The sequence below is a fragment of the Leopardus geoffroyi genome, chromosome D4 (assembly GCF_018350155.1).
Source record: "Leopardus geoffroyi isolate Oge1 chromosome D4, O.geoffroyi_Oge1_pat1.0, whole genome shotgun sequence".
NCBI lineage: Eukaryota > Metazoa > Chordata > Mammalia > Carnivora > Felidae > Leopardus > Leopardus geoffroyi.
The window spans coordinates 1280455-1300093 of NC_059342.1; the positions used below are offsets into that span (position 1 = coordinate 1280455).

Here is a 19639-nt window from a genome sequence, read left to right on the forward strand (position 1 = left end):
AACTTTTGGTTTCATTTTTAATTCATTTGCTTTAATTTTTCTTTATGACCTCCTGTTCTCTTTTATATGGTATACAGTTATTGATTTAAAAATTTTAATGTAGGCATTTATAGCTATAAATTTCCTTCTGAGAACTTCTTTTGCTTTATCTCATAAATTTTTATGTGTTCTGTTTTCATTTGTCTCAGTTATTTTCTCATTTCCCTTGTGATTATGTCTTTGATCCTTTGGTTAAGTATGTGTTTCGTTTCTGCATATATGCCAGTTTTCTAGTAATTTTGTTGTTATTGATTTCTAATTTTATTCATTGTGTTAGAAAAGATACTTTGTATGATTCGGATCTTTTCAGGTTTGTACTGTATTTGTATATTTTGTGTTTATTTTATTTATTAAGACTTGTTTTGTGGCCTAACATGAGGCCTATTCTGGGGATCTTTTACATACACCTAAAGAAAAGGAATTCTACTCTTGTTGGATAGTTTTGTTAGTGCTAATTGGCTTATGGGAGCTTCCTTAGGTCTGTTCTTAGTGATCTGTCCTGTTGTTCTTTATTAGAAATGGAGTATTAAAGTCTACAATGGCTAGTGTAGAACTGTCTTGTTTCTCCTTTCAGTTCTACATTTGCATCATATAATTTGGGGTGTGTTTTTAGATAAATATATATTTGTAATTATTACATCTTGATGGATCAAAACTTTTATCAATATATGATCTTTGTCTTTTTACATAACCTTTTTTGACTTAAAATAAGTTTTGCCTGGCAGTAAAGTACCCACCCCAGCTCTCTTTTTCCATCCTTTTGCTTGCAACTTCTTTGTGTCTTTGTATCTAAAGTGAGTCTCTGGTAGATAGCAAATAGATTGACCATGCATTTTTAACTATTCTGCTAATCTCTGCTTATTAATTGGAAAAATTTTAAGTCTATTTACTTATTTTGAGAGAGAAGCACAAGTAGGGGGAGGGACAGAGAGATAGGGAGAGAGAGAATCCAAAGCAGGCTCGGCACTTGACAGTGCGGAGCTTAATGCAGGGCTCAAACACATAAACTGTGAGATCATGACCTGAGCTGAAACCAAGAGTCAGAAGCTTAACTGACTGAAAAAGCCAGGCACCCCTTAATTGGAAAATTTAATACATTTACATTTAAAGTAATTATGAATAAGGAATTATGACATTTAACTATTTGTTTTCTGTATGTCTTACAGGCTTTTATTTCTCAATCCTCCCATTATTGCCTTTAAAAAATTTAGTTGGTTCTTTTGTATTGTGTAACTTTTATTCCCTTCCTCTTTACTTTTTTGGGCATATATTTTAGTTGTTTTCTAATTGGTTCTCACAGGGATTACAGTTAACACCTTAAACTTACAATGTCCTAGTTTGAATAATACTTTGTTTCAATAATATATAAACACTCTGCTCCTATACATCTCCATCTCTTCCTCTTTGTATTTTTCCCCCACTGTGTGCCCAATACGTGTGTGCCCAATAATGTAGATTTATTATTTCTGTATAGTGTATTTGCTTTTTAAATCACATAGGGAAAAAAGGAATTAAAACCACAAGTATAGTATATTTATGTAGTTACCTAATTTATTTCTTTATAATGGCTTCAAATTGCTGTGTATTATTCTCTCTCACTTTAGCATTTCTGGTTAGGCAGACTTTTTAGTAACAACTTCTCTTAGATTTTGTTTACCCAGGAGTCTTAGTTTCTCCTTCATTCTTGGAGAATCATTCTGTTGGATATAGAATTCTTGGCTGAAAGTCTTGTTTTTCTGAACTTCAGGTATTTTTTTTTCCTGCCCTCTCTCTCTCCTCTTGAGACTCCCATAATGTATACATTGGCTAGCTTAACAGTATCACACAGATCCTTCAGGCTCTGTATATGTTTGTTCATTCCTTTTTCTTTCTGTTCCTCTTACTGGGTAATTCCAACTTGATCTCAATGTTTGCTGTTTGCTCAATGATCTCAAGTTTGCTGATTCTTTATTTGCTACTCAAATCTGCTATTGAGCCCCTCTAGTGGATTTTTAATTTTCTTATATTTTTCAGTTCTGATATGTCTATTTGGTTCCTTTTATAATTTGTCTTTTTATTGATATTCTCATAATGTTCTGCCTGATTTTCCTCATTTCAGTTTGTCCATGGTTTCCTTTAGATCTTTCAGCATATTTTTAAGTTTGCTTATTTATTTTGAGAGAAAGAGACAGCGCAAGCAGGGGAGAGGCAGAGAGAGAGAGTCCCAAGCAGGCTCTGCAGTGTCAGTGCAGAGACCAATGTGGGGGCTTGAACTCCTGAACCATGAGATCGTGACCTGAGCTGAAATCAAGAGTCGGATGCTTTGGGAATGCAAGCTGGTGTAGCCACTCTGGAAAACAGTATGGAGGCTCCTCAAAAAGCTAAAAATAGAACTACCCTACGACCCAGCAATTGCACTACTAGGCATTTATCCACGGGTTACAGGTGTGTTGTTTCGAAGGGACACATGCACGCCCATGTTTATAGCAGCACTATCAACAATAGCCAAAGTTATGGAAAGAGCCCAAATGTCCATCGATGGATGAATGGATAAAGAAAATGTGGTATATATATATACAATGGAGTATTACTTGGCAATCAAAAAGAATGAAATCTTGCCATTTGCAACTACGTGGATGGAACTGGAGGGTATTATGCTAAGTGAAATTAGTCAGAGAAAGACAAAATGACTTCACTCATATGAGGACTTTAAGAGACAGATGAACAGAAGGGAAGGGAAACAAAAAAATAATATAAAAATAGGGAGGCGGATAAAACAGAAGAGACTCATAAATATGGAGAACAAACTGAGGGTTACTGGAGGGTTTGTGGGAGGGGGGATGGGCTAAATGGGTAAGGGGCACTAAGGAATCTACCCCTGAAATCATTGTTGCACTATATGCTAACTAATTTGGATATAAATTTTAAAAAATAAAAAATAAAATAAAATAAATATTTAAAAGAGTCGGATGCTACGGGGCGCCTGGGTGGCGCAGTCGGTTAAGCGTCCGACTTCAGCCGGGTCACGATCTCGCGGTCTGTGAGTTCGAGCCCCGCGTCGGGCTCTGGGCTGATGGCTCAGAGCCTGGAGCCTGTTTCCGATTCTGTGTCTCCCTCTCTCTCTGCCCCTTCCCCATTCATGCTCTGTCTCTCTCTGTCCCAAAAATAAATAAACGTTGAAAAAAAAAAAAAAAAGAGTCGGATGCTTAACTGACTGAGCCATCCAGGCACCCCTCTTTGAGCAGTTAAAACATCCACTTTAAAGTCCTTAGTCCAATGTCTAGCCTTTCTCAAGGACAATTTCTGTTAATTTTTTCCTTTTAATGGGCTGTACTTTTCTCTTTCTCTGTATGATCTATGATTTCTTGTTGAAAACTAGGCATTTGCATATTATAATTAATAACTCTGAAAATTAGATTCTCCTCTTTTCCAGTATTTGCTGGTTTTGTTTGTTGAAGGGTTAGGTTATATTAGCTTGAGATTTGCTTGAATATCAGGAGCTTAAACACCTCTCCCAGTCTTTACAGATTGGCTCAGGGCTAGGAGGACTCCTTGAACGCTTAGCCAGGCCATTTACAATTTGCCTATGCCTTCACTTTTGCTTGCATTGAATAGTGGTGAGAGCTTAGAGTTTTCTGAGTCTAATGTGTGTGTGACAGAGAGAGAGGGAGAGAGGGAGAGGGAGGGAGGGAGGGGGAGAGAGAGAGTGTGTATTCTGCCTTGGACATGCACATGGCTCTCTAAATTCCCCAGCACACACATACTTTTCAGTACCCTCATTTCCCAAAGGAACTCTCTCCCATGCTTTTCTACTCAGGCTTTTAGGCAATCTATGTGTATCTTGTTTGTAATCTTTGGCCCCAAGCAACTGCAGATTTTTAAGTTGCCTTACGATGTTTTTGAGCAATACCTGCCACTTTTCTACCCTTAGAGAATTCCAAATATATGCAGACAGATATGTGCATCTTGTGTCAGTCCTTCAGGTGGCCTTTACACAGGACATAATAGACATACACAATAAATTGTGAGTGAGAGCTCTGCTCCCTCTGGAACCAAGGGCCAGGCTCCCACACTGGAAACACAGGCTGCCCTCTTCAAGGCAGTTGTAAAGCTAGGAAGCGGGGAGGGCCAGGGGCCAGTAAAAACACCACAGTGCTTTCCAGCTTCTAAATATTTGCTTTTTTCTTGATTTGTCTTTTACTTCTATTTCATTGCCATAAACCTTTAACTGTTTTCTGGAGTTCTGATAAAGTTAGTTTTGATGGTTTCTGGTTGTCTTTTCACCATTTCTGTGAAGGCATGGAAGTTTGAAGCTGCCTACTCCTTCCTTTTACTTATGTCATTCTTGCTGAGATTTGTGTGTTTTTGAATATTCTTTCAGTTATTGAAAGAGGAATGAAAAAAATTTCCCACTATGGTGTGGACTTGTATATTTCTTACTGCAGTTCTTTTGTATATATTTTGAGGGCAGGTTATCAGGTATGTTCATATTTAGATTTACTGTCTTCCTTGTGAGTTGAACTTTTAATAGTATGAAGTACCTCTATTACGATTTTTGCCTTTAATTAATTTTTTTTTCAACGTTTATTTTATTTTTGGGACAGAGAGAGACAGAGCATGAACGGGGGAGGGGCAGAGAGAGAGGGAGACACAGAATCGGAAACAGGCTCCAGGCTCTGAGCCGTCAGCCCAGAGCCTGACGTGGGGCTCAAACTCACGGACCGCGAGATGGTGACCTGGCTGAAGTCAGACGCTTAACCGACTGCGCCACCCAGGCGCCCCCTTTTTTTTTTTTTAATTAATTTTTTTTTTTAATTTTTGCCTTTAAATCTAGTTTGTCTGAAGTTGCTGTAGGTACACTAGCTTGTGTTGGGTTACTGCTTACATGGTATGGTTTCCTATCCTTTACTTTATTTCTATATCCTTGTTTCAGATGTTTCTCTTGTAAACAGCATATAATTGTTTTAAAACTTTGAACATTTACATTTACATTTAATTTAATTGCATATACAGACTCTTGAACAATTCAGGAGTTAAGGGAGTGGACAACCTTGCTCAGTCAAGTCTACATATAACTTTTCACCCCCCCTAAAACTTAGCTACTGATAGCCTACTGTTGAAGCCTTACTGATAACATAAACAGTTAGTTAACACATATTTTCTATGTTGTATTATATACTATAGTCTTATAATAAACTAAGCTAGAGAAAAAATATTAAGAAAATAATGAGAAATAAAATACATTTACAGTAGTGCACTCTAAAAACTCTGATTGTAAGTAGACCTGCACAGTTCAAAACTGTGTTCAGGGCCAACTGTATGTTTCAGCTTAAATCCCTTATATGTCTTCTATTTGTCCTATCTGTTCCATGTTCCTTTTTCTCTCTTAGATATATTTTCTTACTCTTTTTTTCCTCCCACAGTTAGCTGGGAAATTTTACTTTCTCTTCCTGTTCATTTAATGATTATTCTAAGTACTTCAGCATACATCCTTAAATTATCACAGTCTAATTTTCTTGTACCAACTTCCCAGACAATGGAAAGGCCACAAAACACTTTAATAGCTTTTACTGTCCTCCTAACTTCTTTCAATTCTATATAGACTTTCGGTCTCACAATACATTTTTTATACAGTCAATATTCACTTATATCTGCATATTTACTGTGTTTTTTTCATTTTTTTTAATGTTTATTTTTGAGAAAGAGCATGAGCAGGGCAGGTGCAGAGAGGGGGACAGGGGATCCTAAGCAGGCTCTATGCTGACAGGAGAGAGCCCAATGCAGGGCCTGAACTCACAAACTGTGAGATCATGACCTGAGCCAAAATTGGACACTCAACCGACTGAGCCACTCAAGTGCCCCATCATTCTTTCTTGCCACTAATCTTCCCTCTAGGATCTATTTCCATCAGGATTTCCTTTAATATATGTGTACCAATGACTTATGTCTCCATTTTTGTCTAAAAATGTCTTAATGTCATTGTCATTCTTGAAGGATATTTTCAGTGGGTATAGGATTCTAGGTTAGCAACAATCTTCTGAGCGTTGTGACATTTTCATTGTGCTGTTATGTGGCTTTCCTGTTTTTCTTGGAAGTGAGCTGCCAGTCTGTTGTTACTTTGAAGATAATTCTTTTTCTTCTGGCTTCTAATACATTTCATTTAATTAGAATATTTATTATGAGATGCCTAAGAATATACATTTTTATTCTGCTTAGACTTCAAAGGGCTCCTTGACTCCACAGTTTCATTTCTCAATCAAATATGGATGTTTTCCCGCCATTATCTCTTCCCATACTGCTGACCCACTCTCCTCTCCTCTTATTCTGCTGATATTCCAGTCCATATTACTCTGTCCTTGGTCCCTTACATGTTGTTGTTGTTGTTTCTTTTAATGTGAAAATTAATGTGCTGTTCTTTTAATGTTGTTGTTTCTTTTAATGAGAAAACAGGGGAGGCAGAGAAAGAGAGAGACAGAGAGGATCAGAAGGCTCTGCAATGACAGCAGAGAGCTCAACATGGGGCTCGAACTCACGAACTGTGAGATCATGACCTGAGCCGAAGTCAAGGCTCAATCGACTGAGCCACCCAGGAGCCCCTACCACCTAGTCTTTATCCATTCATCTATCAGTGGACACTTGGGATGCTTCCACAATTTGTCTATTTTAAATGATGCTGCAATAAACATAGGGGTGCATATATATTTTTGAATTAGTTTTCATATTCTTTGGGTAAATACCCAGTAGTGGAATTCCTGGATTGTAGGGAAATTCGATTTTTAATTTTTTGAGGAATTTCCATACTGTTGCCATAGTGGCTGCACCAGTTTGTATTTCCACCAACACTGTATGAGGGTTCCTTTTTCTCCACATCCTCACCAACACTTGTTTCTTGTGTTTTTGATTTTAGTCATTCTGACACGTGTGAGGTGGTATGTCATTGATTTGCATCTTCCTAATGATTAGTGATGTTAAACATCATCTTCTCATATGTCTATTGGCCATCTGTATGTGTTCTTTGGAGAAATGTCTGTTAGCGTATTCTGCCTATTTTTAATTAGATTATTTTTTTGGTGTTGTGTAACTTCTTCCTATATTTTGGATTCTAACCCATTATCAGATATATCATTTGCAGATATCTTGTCCCATTACTAGGTTGCCTTTTAGTTATGTTGACTGTTTCCTTTGTTGTCAGGAAGCTTTTTATTTTGATGTAGTACCAATTGTTTATCTTGCTTTTTGTTTCCCTCGCCTCAGGAGACATTATCTGGAAAAATGTTGCTATAGCCAATCTCAGAGACATTCCTGCCTATGTTCTCTTCTAGGATTTTTATGGTTTCAGGTCTCATATTTAGGTCTTTCATCCATTTCGAGTGATTTTTGTGTATGATATGAGAAGGTGTTCCAGATTCTTTCTTTTGCATGTAGCTGTCCAGCATTCCCAACACCACTTGCTGAAGAGATTGTCTTTTTCCCCATTGCATATTCTTGCCACCTTTGTCAGAGATTAATTGATTATATAATCGTGGGTTTATTTCTGGGCTCTCTCTTCTGTTCCATTGGCCTATGTGTATACTTTTGTGCCAGTACAATACTGTCTTGATTGCCAGAGCTTTGTAGTGTATCTTGAAATCTGGAATTGTGCTACTGCCAGTTTTGTTCTTCTTTTTCAAGATGGCTTTGGCTATTTGGGGTCTTTTGTGGTTCTATACAAATCCATACAATAGGATTACTTGTTCTAGTTTTGTGAAAAATGCTGTTGGTATTCTCATAAGGATTGCATTAAATGTGCAGATTGCTTTGGGTACTATGAACATTTTAATGATACTTGTTCTCCCAGTCCATGAACATAGAATATCTTTCCATTTGTGTCATCTTCAGTTTCTTTTGTCACTATTTTATAGTTCTCAGAGTACAGGTCTTTCACCTACTTGGTTTAGTTTTTTTTCCCTAGGTGTTTCACTCTCTTTGGTGCAGTTCTAAATGGGAGTGTTTTCTTAATTTCTCTTTTTGCTACTTCTTATTAGTGTCTGGAAATGCAACAGATTTGTGTATATTGGTTTTGTATCCTGCAACTTGACTTTAAACAGTTTATCAGTTCAGTTTTTTGGTGAAATCTTTAGGGTTTTCCGTGGTGTTATCATGTCATCTTTTGTGTCTGATTACTGTGGCTAGGACCTCTCCAGTACTATGTTGAATAAAAGTGGTGAGAGTGGACATCCTTGTCTTATTCCTGATCTTAGGGAAAAGTTCTCAGTTTTTCCCCATTGAATATGATGTTAGGTGTGGGTTTTTCATATATGGCATTTATGATCTTGAGGTATGTTAGCTCTAAACCCACTTTGTTGAGAGTTTGTTTCATGAATAGATGTTGAGTTTCATCATGCTTTTTCTGCATCTATTGAAATGATCATATGGTTTTTATGCTATCTCTTGTTGATGTGATGTATCATGTTGATTGATTTCTGAATACTGAACCACCCTTGCAACCCAGGAATAAATCCCACTTGATTGTGGTGCATAATTTTTTAATGTATTCTTGGATTCATTTTGCTAGTATTTTTTTTTTAATTTTTTTTTTCAACGTTTTATTTTTTTTGGGAGGGGGACAGAGAGAAACAGAGCATGAACGGGGGAGGGGCAGAGAGAGAGGGAGACACAGAATCGGAAACAGGCTCCAGGCTCTGAGCCATCAGCCCAGAGCCCGACGCGGGGCTCGAACTCACGGCCTGCAAGATCGTGACCTGGCTGAAGTCGGACGCTTAACCGACTGCGCCACCCAGGCGCCCCTCATTTTGCTAGTATTTGATGAGGATTTTGCATGTTGTTAAGAGATATTGTCCTGTAGTTCTCTTTGTTTGTGATGTCTTTATCTGGTTTTGGCATCAGGGTAATGCTTGTAGAGACCTTGTAGAATGAATTTAGAAGTTTTCCTTCCTCTTCTATTTTTTGGACAATTTTGAGAACAAGGTATTAACTTTTCTTTAAATGTTTGGTTAAATTGACCTGTGAAGCCATCTGTTCCTGGACTTTTGTTCGTTGGGAGTTTTTTGATTATTGACATGACTTCATTGTTGGTGATCAGTCTGTTCAAATTTCCTATATTTTTCTAGGAATTTATCCATTTCTTCTAGGTTATCCAGTTTGTTGTCATATAATTTTTCACAGTATTCTCTTATAATCCTTTTATTTCTGTGGTGTTGGTTGTTATTTCTCCTCTTTCATTTCTGATTTTACTTGAGTCCTCTCCCACTTTCCCTCCCCACCCCCCTCTCTTTTGATGAGTCCACTTCCTGATTTTATTGATCTATTGTTTTGTTGTTGTTTTTAGTTCTTTTAATTTGTTTCATTTATTTCTGCTCTGATATTTACTATTTCCTTCCTTCTACTGGTTTTAATTTTTGTTTGTTCTTTTGCCAGCTCCTTTCAATGTAGGTTAGGTTGTTTGAGATTTTTCTTGCTTCTTGAGGTAGGCCTGTATTGCTGTAAACTTCTCTCTTAGAACAGCTTTTGCTGGATCCCAAAGATTTTGGACTGTTGTGTTTTCATTTGTCTCCATGTATTTTTTAAATTTCCTCTTTGATTTCTTGGTTGACCCACTCATTGTTTAGTAGCATGCTATTTAGTCTGTGTATTTGTGTTCTTTCCAGATTTTTCTCTGCTGCTGGATTTCTGCTTTCATAGCATTGTAGTCAGAATAGATGCATGGCATGAGTTCAGTCTTCCGGAACTTGTTGAGACTTGTTTTGTGGCATAATATGTAGTCTATTCTGGAGAATGTTCCATGTGCACTTGTAAAAATGTGTACTGTGAATATATCTGTTAGATCCATCTGGTCCAACATACCATTCAAAGCCACTGATTCCTTTGTTTATTTTCTCTTTGGATGATCTCTTCACTGATGTTATTAGTAGGGTGTTAAAGTCCTGTACTATTATTGTATTACTATCGATTACTTCCTTTATGTCTGTTATTAGCTGCTTTATGTATTTGGGTGCTCCCATGCTGTGTGCATAAATATTTATAATTGTTATAGCTTCTTGTTGGATTGCTCTCTTTAGGGGTATATGATGTCCTTCTTTGTCTCTTGTTACTGTCATTGTTTTAAAGTGTATTTTGTTGGATAGAAGTATTGCTACCCCGGTTTTCTTTTGACATGCATTTGCACAATAATGCTTTTCCATCCCTTCACTTTTAATCTGCAGGTGTCTTTAGGTGTGAAATGAGTCCCTTGTAGGCAGCATATAGATGGGTCTTGTATTTTTATCTATTCTTTCACCTTATGTCTTTTGATTGGAGTGTTTAGTCCATTTACATTCAAAGTAATTAGTGATAGGTATCTACTTACTGCCATTTTGTTTCTTGTTTTATGGTTGTTTTTGTAGTTATTCTCTGTTGCTTTCTTCTCTTGCTGTCTTCTTCTCACAGTTTGCTGGCTTTCTTTAGTGATAGACTTGGATTCCCTTCTCTTTGTTTTTTGCATATCTATTACTGGTTTCTGATTTGTGGTTACCATTAAGTTGATATATAACATCTTCTGCATATAGCAGTCTGTATTGTTGATGGTCACTTAAGTGTGAACTGATTCTTTACTCCTTCCCTCCCCCCTGCCCCCACGTTTAGGTATGTATACTTTACATCTTCTTATATATCCTTTGACTGACTTTTATAGATATACTTAAGTTTACTGGTTTTGTGTTTCCTACTTTTCTTCCTCCTACTTATGGTTTTTCCTTTCCACCCAAAGAGTCCCCTTTAATATTTCTAAGGATGAAGAAATGGTTGAAGGGATGGGATGGGGTGAAGTGATGGTTTAGTGGTCATGAATTCTTTTGACTTTAGTTTGTCTAGGAAATTATCTCTCCTGTTCTGAATGATAGCCTTCCTGGGTAAAGTATTCTTGGCTGCATGTTTTTTTTTTCCCCCTTCAGCATGCCATTCCCTTCTGGCCTTCAAAGTTTCTGTTGAAAAACCAGCTGATAGCCTTATGGGGTTTCCTTTGTATGTAACCATTTTCTTTTTTTGCTGCTTTAAAAATTCTCTTTATCACTACTTTTTGCCATTTGAATTTTATGTGTCTTGGTGTAGACCTACTTGGGTTGATTTTGTTGGGGGCTCTCTGTGCCTCCTGGATATGGATTTCTTTTTCCTTCCCCAGATTTGAGACATTTTCAGTGATTATTTCTTGAGATAGAAAGATTTTTCTGCCCCCTTTTCTCTTTTCTTCTTCTGAGATCCCTGTAATGTGAATACTACTGCACTTGATGGTTTGCTGAGTTCCCTAAGTCTATATTTATTTTTTATTATTCTTTTTCTCTCTCCAGTTTTTCAGCCAGATTGCTTTTCATTCCTCTGTCCTCTAGGCTGCTGCTCTGTTCTGTTTCCTCTAATCCACTATTTATCACTCTAGTGTATTTTTAATTTCAGTGATTGAGTTCTTCATCTCTGTTCTTTTTTATGTTTGTCTTTTTGTTGAGGGTCTCACTGAGGTCCTCCACTCTTTTCTCAAGTCCAGTGAGTACCTCTTTCATCATTACTTTACATTCTCTATCAGGCATATTACTTTTAACCACTTCAATTAGCTGTCTTCTAATTTTGTCCTCTTCTTTCATTTGGGATATATTCCTTTGTCTCCTCATTTTGTCTCTCTGTGTCTGCTTCTATGTGTTAGGAAAGTCAGCTACATCTCCTGCTTAAGGTAGTGGTCCTTATGAGGAAGAGGGTCCTATAGTGGCATGTACTGCAGTGTCCCCTGTTCTCCAGAACCTGGAGCTGCAGGGGTGTCTCCTGTGTGTGCTGCGTGTACCCCACTGTTGTGGCTAAGCCGCTTTTTCCTTCAGACTGGTAGTCTGCAGTGGCTCTTTGCCTGTTGTGGGCAGAGTGTGGTCACTGTATTGTTAGTGGGCCAGTCCAGGGCAGCCTTGGGCTTGAAATGCATCACACCAGGCATTTGCCAGAAATGTAGTAGCACCGAACTGCAGAGTGCTTTCCCTGTGTTGTTCCCTGGGAAGCTTTTGTTGGTGAGAGGGACTGCAGTCAGACCAGATGTCCGCCCATAGCTGGGACCACAGTTGGGACTGCTATATGTGGTGATCATCCTTTCTCCCTTGGCAGGAGTTACTTGGGAGTGGTGCTGGCCCATCAGGTCTGCCTGCACACTGCCAGACTCGTAGCACTGCTATGATCAGCTCCGGTCAAGTGTGTACTGGAGGGGCAGGTCTGTGGGAGAACATGGGGACGAGGGTGGGGTGGGGTGGGGTGTGTGGTGTTAGCAAGGTTTGTGCAGATCAGCTGTAGGAGGGAATCAGAGGCGTGGAAGGTGGTCCAGTCAGAGGTAGGTATCTGCAGAAGAGTGCAGGGGTGGAGCATGCTATTTAGCAACCTAGGTGGAGTGTTCGTGCTGCACTGGTTTCCATGGGTGTCTGTATCTAGGCTGCGGGTTGGGGAGGAAATGGCACCCGCCAGCTCTTTTGTTTTTGGAAAAGTCTTCCAAACGTCCCTGCCCCTCCAGCACATACTCTGAGATTAGAAAGTAAATCTAGAACTCAGGCGTTTTTCAGACCACTGCTTTTATGCTATATCTCAGGAGGGCTATTTGTTGTGCTAAGAGTAGGGGTCAGTTTCCCCTGACCCTCCAGGTTTTTCCCACAGCTGAGCTGGCCAATTTTTGTAGTCCCGGGTGTGCTGCCCTGCTGATTTGAAGGACTGGTGTAATTCTGCCCCTCTGACTTTCATGTGGGTTCTCTGTGCCTGGGGTGAGGGTCTGTTTCTCTCCCCTCTGTAGGCCTGAGGCATCCCTCCCTCCTGCAGAAAGTCCTGAGAGTCTGTCTGGATCTTGACCATGTCTCCACCCTTACTAGCTGCTTCAGTGTGACCTCTTCTCTGTATTTTGCTGTGGACAGTCTGTTCTGCCAGTCTTTGGGTCACTTTCTGGGTTACTTACACCCATGTGGATGTTATCTCGGTGTATCCTGGGATGAAGTGAGCTTAGGATCCTCCTACTGCCAACATTTTCCTGGAAGTCTGCTGTATTCTTTTGTATAAGTTTTCAGCTTTCTGCCAAAATTCTCAATCTTGTCTTTCAAATAGTATTTTACAGTTCTGTTTTACATAGTTTTCCTTTATATTGCTTTGTCTTTTGGCTTTTTAAGGTGTGTGGAATGTTTTATTTGAAAATTTACCTGTAAAAAGAATCAGAGGCCTAGCAGTTGGTTTCTTATATTGTTTTCATTTGCTTTTGAGCTCCTTTTCATATTCTTACTGGCCATCTTTTGTAAAGTGCCTGGTCAGTGATCTTTACTTTTGAAAAGTTGAATTATCTCTTGATTATTAAATAGTGAGTTCATTATATACTATGGCTACATTATACCAGTCTGTGGCTTGTTTTTTCACTGTTTTAATGGTGAACATGAAATGGCAAAAGTTTCAATATTGTTGTGGTCCAGTTTATACAATGATTTAATTTTTTGTGTGTATATAAGGAATCTTTGCCTCTTTCAAATCCCGATATTCTCTTATGTTCCTGTCTTTTTTTCTAGAACCTTCATAGTTTTAGCTGCTGCATTGAGGCCTGTAAGCCACTTCAAATGAACTTTTGTGTATGGTTTAATGTTGGGATCAAGTCTTTTGTTTTTTCCTTTTGTGCATATCTGGTTGTTGTAGCACCTTCCTTTCCACACTGAATCGTACAGATGTTGGTCAGGTGGTTGTGTATGTGTAGATTCACTTCTGAACTCACGGGTTTGTCCCACTGAGCAATTCTTTCATCCTTATGAGAGTATACTTAAGTACTGCGGCTTTATGGTAAGTTTAATATCTAGTACAATACAACCTCCAGCATCAGTCTTTAAGAATTTGATTTCTCTAGGTCCTTAATACTTTCATACACATTTTAGAAGCAGCCTATTTCTATAAAATAGCTTGCTGGGATTTTGATTGAGATTTAATGGAGTCTGTTGATCAACTGGGTGAAATCTGACATATTAACAGTCCTAAGTATTCCTATGAACATGGCATCTGTGTCATTGCGTCTTTTTAATTTTCTCTCAGCAAAGTTTTGTAGGTGTTACACATCTTTCATCTTTTGTGAAATGTATTCCTGGGTAACTGATGTTTTGGAATGTGAATGGAAATTGTATTCTTAAATTTCACTACCCAGTTGTTCGTTGCTAGTATATAGAATTCTGTACCTTGTATCCTGCCATCTTGTTACATTTGCTTGTTAGTTCTAGAAATCAGTTTGTGCAGGCTTTTGGTTTTCTCCAAACACAGTCCTTCCTCTGCAAATGAGGATGGTTTCATTTGTTTTCCAGTCTATGACTCTATTCCTTTTCTTGCCTTGGCTGGGACTTCCCACACAGTGCGGACTGGGAGGAGAGCGAGCTGCGGGGGAAGTGCTTCTAGCATTTCAAAGCAGTGGAGGTTTGACTGCAGATTCCACAGAGGTCCTCACAAATGGAGGAGGCAGCCTCCAGCCTTGGTTGCCTCGTTTTCCATGAAAGAGTATGGAACTTCTCAGCCACTCTCCCTGCATCCGTGGAGAGCATCAGACGGGGTCCTCCCTCGGTGTGTGATTGGGGTCAAGGGGCAGTGACACCCGCCAGGACAGCAGCCTTGCATTTCTGGGGCCGGCTCCATTTGGCTGTGCTGTCTTTCTTTGGTTGCTTTATTAGATCTGCCTGCACCTTGAGAGTTGAAGTTAGGCTGTAATCTCTTTGTGGCCTGTTTTCTGTATCCTGGCCATGCTGATCTCACCAACCGTCTCCGCTTTCTCATCCTCATGCTGCTTCTCCTCTGGGGTGTGGAGGGCCTGCCCTGCCACAGGCTCCCAGGCTGTGGTCTTTACATAAAGGTCCTGACCAAACAGGAGGCCCTTGGGTAGGATGTGCAGTCACTCACCACTGCATCCTCGGGACTCAGGCCCCACGGGGTCTGCTCTGCGAGGACAGCTGGGGCATAGGGGTGGCCAGGCTGCAGCTTAAGAAGCAAGAGAGGGCACTGGCTGCTTCCTGGCCGCATGCTCTCTGATATCAGCCATTAGAAGGCATCCGATGGCAGGTCCTGGAGACTACTCTCTGCCGAGGATAGAGAATCTGTGGGGACCCCTGGGAGGGGCAGCTGTTGGCAGCCACACATACCTTCCTCTTCTTGTCTTGTAGATGAACGCCTCTCGAGCAGCAGTGGGGACACCATGTCTGGCCCCAGCGCCCAGCCCTCTATCCACCGCGGCCATTCCTGGAACCACCCCAGGCCTGCCCATGCCAGGTACTGCCCTTTCTGGCCTACCAGCCCCGCCCTGTGCGCAGCCTCTGGGCCACTACGGAATCCTGCTCCCAGCTCCAGTGTCCTGGGGGCCCTGGGCAGCCCAGGTGGGCAGCCAGAGACCCGCCAGGGGGCTAGGCTTGGGTGCAGCAGGCATGCCTGCACTTCCCGTGTTCTTGCGGCCACCTGTGGTCAGCGCGCCTGGTCCCAGACTGCGAATCACATAGCTCTCTCTTCCCGCTTGGCCGCTGGAATGCGCTGAACTGAACAGTCCGGAGGAGCCAGCTTATGGCTTGGCCTCTGCCCCGCCTGCCCATGGGTGCCTGGTGAGGGGCCAGTGTGTGGGCAGCAACGCTTGCTTCCTTTACTGCCGCAGACCCTGTTCCTTCTTCTGTTCCCATGGTTTACACTTGCAGCCTTCACACCCACTTCCTGTACTTGAACTGATGGTTAGAACATTGTAATCTCCCTGCAGAAGTACAGTGCCTTGAATTCCAGCTTTTCTGTTCCCTGATGGAAAGAAATGTTTAAAAAAAACCGTACGTTGGAAAAGGTGTCTTTCATTTTTATAATTGGCTTGTGCATTGATATTGTTATTTCCCATTTTAAATCGCAGAGATAATGGTTTATAAATCTGAAACTAAAACCTGACTTCTGTTGTAAATGAGGCCTCTCTGGGCTTCTGTGGTCACAGATCACAGACAGATGGACACCCCTATCCTCACCCCCGCCCGCCAGCTGCAGGGCTCTGCATGCTGCCGACAGGCTGCCCAGGGACATGTGGTTACTGGAACAGAGTGTTGCTGGCAGCAGTAGGTCTCTTAGTAAGAAACAGCAGCAGCCGCTTTTGGCTGTGCATAGCCTGCTGGAAAGTGCTAGATGAGCAGCCACACCCTCTTGACTCAAAGCCTGTGGGGTACAGGCAGGGCATCCACCCTGCAGAGGCCCCGTCGCCCCCTCAGCTCTGGGTTCCTGCTGACCCTCCTGCCAGCTGTTCTTCCTTTTCCATCGTTTCCAGCGAGGCCTGGGTCTCATTCTGCTGTGTGCACACAGGTTGCCCTGCCTGTGGCGTGAGTACTCCCCTTCTGGAGATTTCGGTGAGACTCCTCCCAGATGGGCACCAAATAGCCCCCCGTGGGAGCTGAAGTCCCCACTCCTCATGGCCAAGATCTTTTCCACTTCCTATCAGAAGGCAGCTGCCTTGGGCTGCCTAGCTGTGAAAACTATATAGTTCTGCTGTACTCTGGGACCTCACTAGACCTGGCTAAATTATTTTAAATGTGTTATTCCATCAATTCGGTTAGAATTGAGTTTCTTAGGTGATTACGCAGGGCGCGATGCTGTAGTAAGAGATTTCTGTTCTCTGTAATGTGCCCCTCAGTCCCTTGGTGGAGAATCTCGTGCGCCTGGGTCCCGGGGGTGGTGGAAGCTGCCTTTCTCCTATGCACCCCCCTCTCCACTGCTGCACCAGAGGTGAGATTTGGGGTCCTGGCCTTGTACGTGGATGGTCAGTGGCACGGAATCCCCAAGAGATTGTATATATGAAGGAGGAAAATAAACATTTTTGCTTGAAAACAGTGTGGAACAACATCTTTTCCTTACTCTCTGCCCACATAAAAGCTAAACCGGCCAGCATCCTAGGCTCTTCTGGGTGCAGCTTAACACTCAGCTCCACCCTTGCCACGGACACCTGGCCTAGGAGGTTGGGGTGGCAGTGAGGGGGCCTGGGGATTGAACGGTGGGTGCTGTGTTCCCAGCAGGAGCCACATGTGATGGATGTTGAGCTGGGCCAGGGGGCAAGAGTGGGATGTTAGGCAGGACCCCCGTCTTCTGCACAGGGTGCTCACCAGGTGGGACCTGGGACCTGAGGACCCAGCTTTGCTGCCTCCAGGCCTGTTTGCTCGGCTTTCAACTACTCTGGACTTGAACTGCATGTAGACATGCAGTGGGCTGCACCCCATGGAGGATGTGAGTCTTATCAACTAAGTGGTACCTGACCCCTGTCCGTGTTGGCTAAAGTTGCACAAAGCCAAGTTGGCACGACTCACCCCGTGGACAGAACCGGGGGCGGGGGGTGGGCTCCTCTGTACCTTCTCCCGGATCGGCATTGGGCTCGTAGGCTTGGGAGGTGACGTGAAGCTTGGGAGGGGATACGAAGCTTGGGAGGTGATGTGAAGCTCGTAGGACCGGGGCAGGTTTGTTGGGGGCCCCTTGTGGCGCTCAGCAGCTATTTGCAGCCAACCCGCCTCTGATGGCATCATGCTCAGCGCTCTGTGCTGCACGTGCCCTGTACACACTCAAGGTTTGCGGTGTCTCTTGCCCCAGCCAGCTGAGAGGCGGTCAGGCTTTATGCCCGTGCTCTTGGAGGGAGGGGGAGCCCCCTTTTCAGAAGCAGTGCACCTCAGGGCTGCTGCTTCTCTCACTGTGCCCAAGGAGTGTGACGCTGCAGATGTGCAGGTGCTGGGAAGTCCTGTCTGGTCCTGGGCAGTCACCCCGTGCAGAAGCCAGACAGATGGCAGAGGCTGCCTGGGGCCTGCACAATGTGAGGGTCACGGGCCACCGGCTCTCCAAGGAGTAGGTCTGTGCTGGCAACACTGTTCCACGTTCCAGGGCCTTGTGTGACCGAGTTGGGCCTGTAATCAGCTGTGGCGGTTTTGTTTTCTAGATTCTGAGAGTGAGAAGCCCGACTGAGCCCAGGCAGGCCAGCCCGACCCCGACGCCAGGCCCTGTGTCGTCACACGTGGAGAAGGCGAGTCTGCGCCTCGTGTCCAGTTCACGCTGTTTTGTAACCACTTTCTAAGCATTTTTTATTCACAACTGGAAACACAAATGTAATGCAAGAATAAAGAATATTTTGGGGGAAAAGGGACTTTGGTTTTTCAAGCTCTCTCCTGTCCGCTGGCCGGAGACATGGGGAGAGAGCGAGGGGTGCTAGAGAATCTCCTAGGACCGCACGGCAAGACAAGGTCTGGGGACACCCTTGGCCGAGGGGTTCCTGGTGTGGTCGTGAACGTCTGCGTTTACGTGGCACTTTACGGTGCACCTGTTAGCCCCGGGTCCTTGGGTTGGGACAGCAGCAGGACAGGCCACACAGGTGACAGGGTCCCCCCACCACCTGGCAGAGAGGCAGCCTCCTCGTCACACTGAGTGGCGCCAGACTCCGGGAGGCCGAGCAGCAGTGCCCATCTCTGGTGACGGCCCTCCCGCTGCATAGATTTGGGCCTTGGTGCACACAGCTCCGTTCATTTTGCTGACCGGCGGTGGGGGGAGGAGGGGCGCTCTCCTGCTGTATCTTCAGAGGTTTGACACTCCTCCTCTGGGCACAGGGTGGGCATCCAAGCTACGGGCACTGAGGAGAGGGGCAGGCCTGCTGGCCCTGGCAAGGCTGCATCCCTGCGGTGGTGGGGGGGGGGGGGTCCATGAGAGCAAGAAAGATGGGAAGCCTGCAAGCGGCCTCACAGAGAACCATGCGGTGGTGGGACTGCAGCCCGGATGGGGGGAGGGGGCTCAGGTGGAGCCCGTCTCGGGTCCGCACTCATCAGGACCGGAAAGTGGAACTCAGTTTCCATTAACCTTGGACTGCAACTCCGCGCCCCCTTCGGTGGTGAGTGTGGGGTAGGAGCACCTGGGGCATGCCACCGCGAGAGCCTGGACACTGCATATGACACTGCAGTTGTCACAATGATGTATGTCCACCACGACAAAAGGCCAGCCTCTGAGACACAACTCCTGTCCAACTGGTTGGTGAATGCAAAGCAGCACGGGCTTTGCAGGGGACACGCGGGTGTGCTTTGGGGACATTCATGGGGACCGTCCACCCCAACTCTCGCCAGCTCTGCATGCCACTTCTCACGTCAAGCTCGCCCCGCCCCAGCGCGTGCCTTGGCCTGAGTCCCCCACTCTCCTCTGTGATCGAGCAGAGCAGGCACATGTGCAGTCAGATGGAACGACATCCTGTGTTTTGCTCTGTCTTGTCCCCGTCTGTTTGTGGCCTTCACTAGTTTTCTTTTGGTGGTAGTAATGCATAGTTTACCTTTTCAGGCAGCAGGTTTATTTACATCATTCCTTTTAAACAAGTAATAGTACAGGTGCTAATAGTAAAAATGGTGGGGGCAGATGGCTGACGTTTGGAGACCCAGCAGGGGCTCCTAGGCAGTCCTGACACCCTTGGATACGAGGATCTAGAAGGCCCAGAGGTTCTTTCAGGATTTCTGAGTAGTTAGCACCCAGATTCTTTTCCTGGTGGTTCTGGGGCAAGGGAGACTTTGGGATGCAACACCCGTTAACGCCACGGCACAGCTGAGAGCTTACCCACTTTTCCTGATCGGCAGCCCCTGCCTTCTGTGATTCCGACCAGTGTCTG

At 43.4% G+C, this 19639-nt stretch overlaps 1 protein-coding gene across 11 annotated transcripts in view; it reads left to right on the top strand.

Annotated features, from left to right (window-relative positions):
- Positions 1 to 18141, top strand: part of WNK2 (WNK lysine deficient protein kinase 2) — a 131728-nt gene extending 113587 nt beyond the window's left edge. For 8 of the 11 annotated variants that reach the window (XM_045470136.1, XM_045470135.1, XM_045470137.1 and 5 more), the window contains 3 exons: positions 15174 to 15279; positions 16658 to 16749; positions 17942 to 18141. In XM_045470136.1, the coding sequence (XP_045326092.1) occupies positions 15174 to 15279; positions 16658 to 16749; positions 17942 to 18076 (333 nt within the window). In that variant the 3' untranslated portion in view covers positions 18077 to 18141. Of the gene's footprint in view, positions 1 to 15173; positions 15280 to 16657; positions 17245 to 17941 lie in introns of all 11 variants that reach the window. The other 3 variants (XM_045470141.1, XM_045470143.1, XR_006710484.1) reach the window with 2 other exon arrangements.
- The last annotated feature ends 1498 nt before the right edge of the window (positions 18142 to 19639 follow it).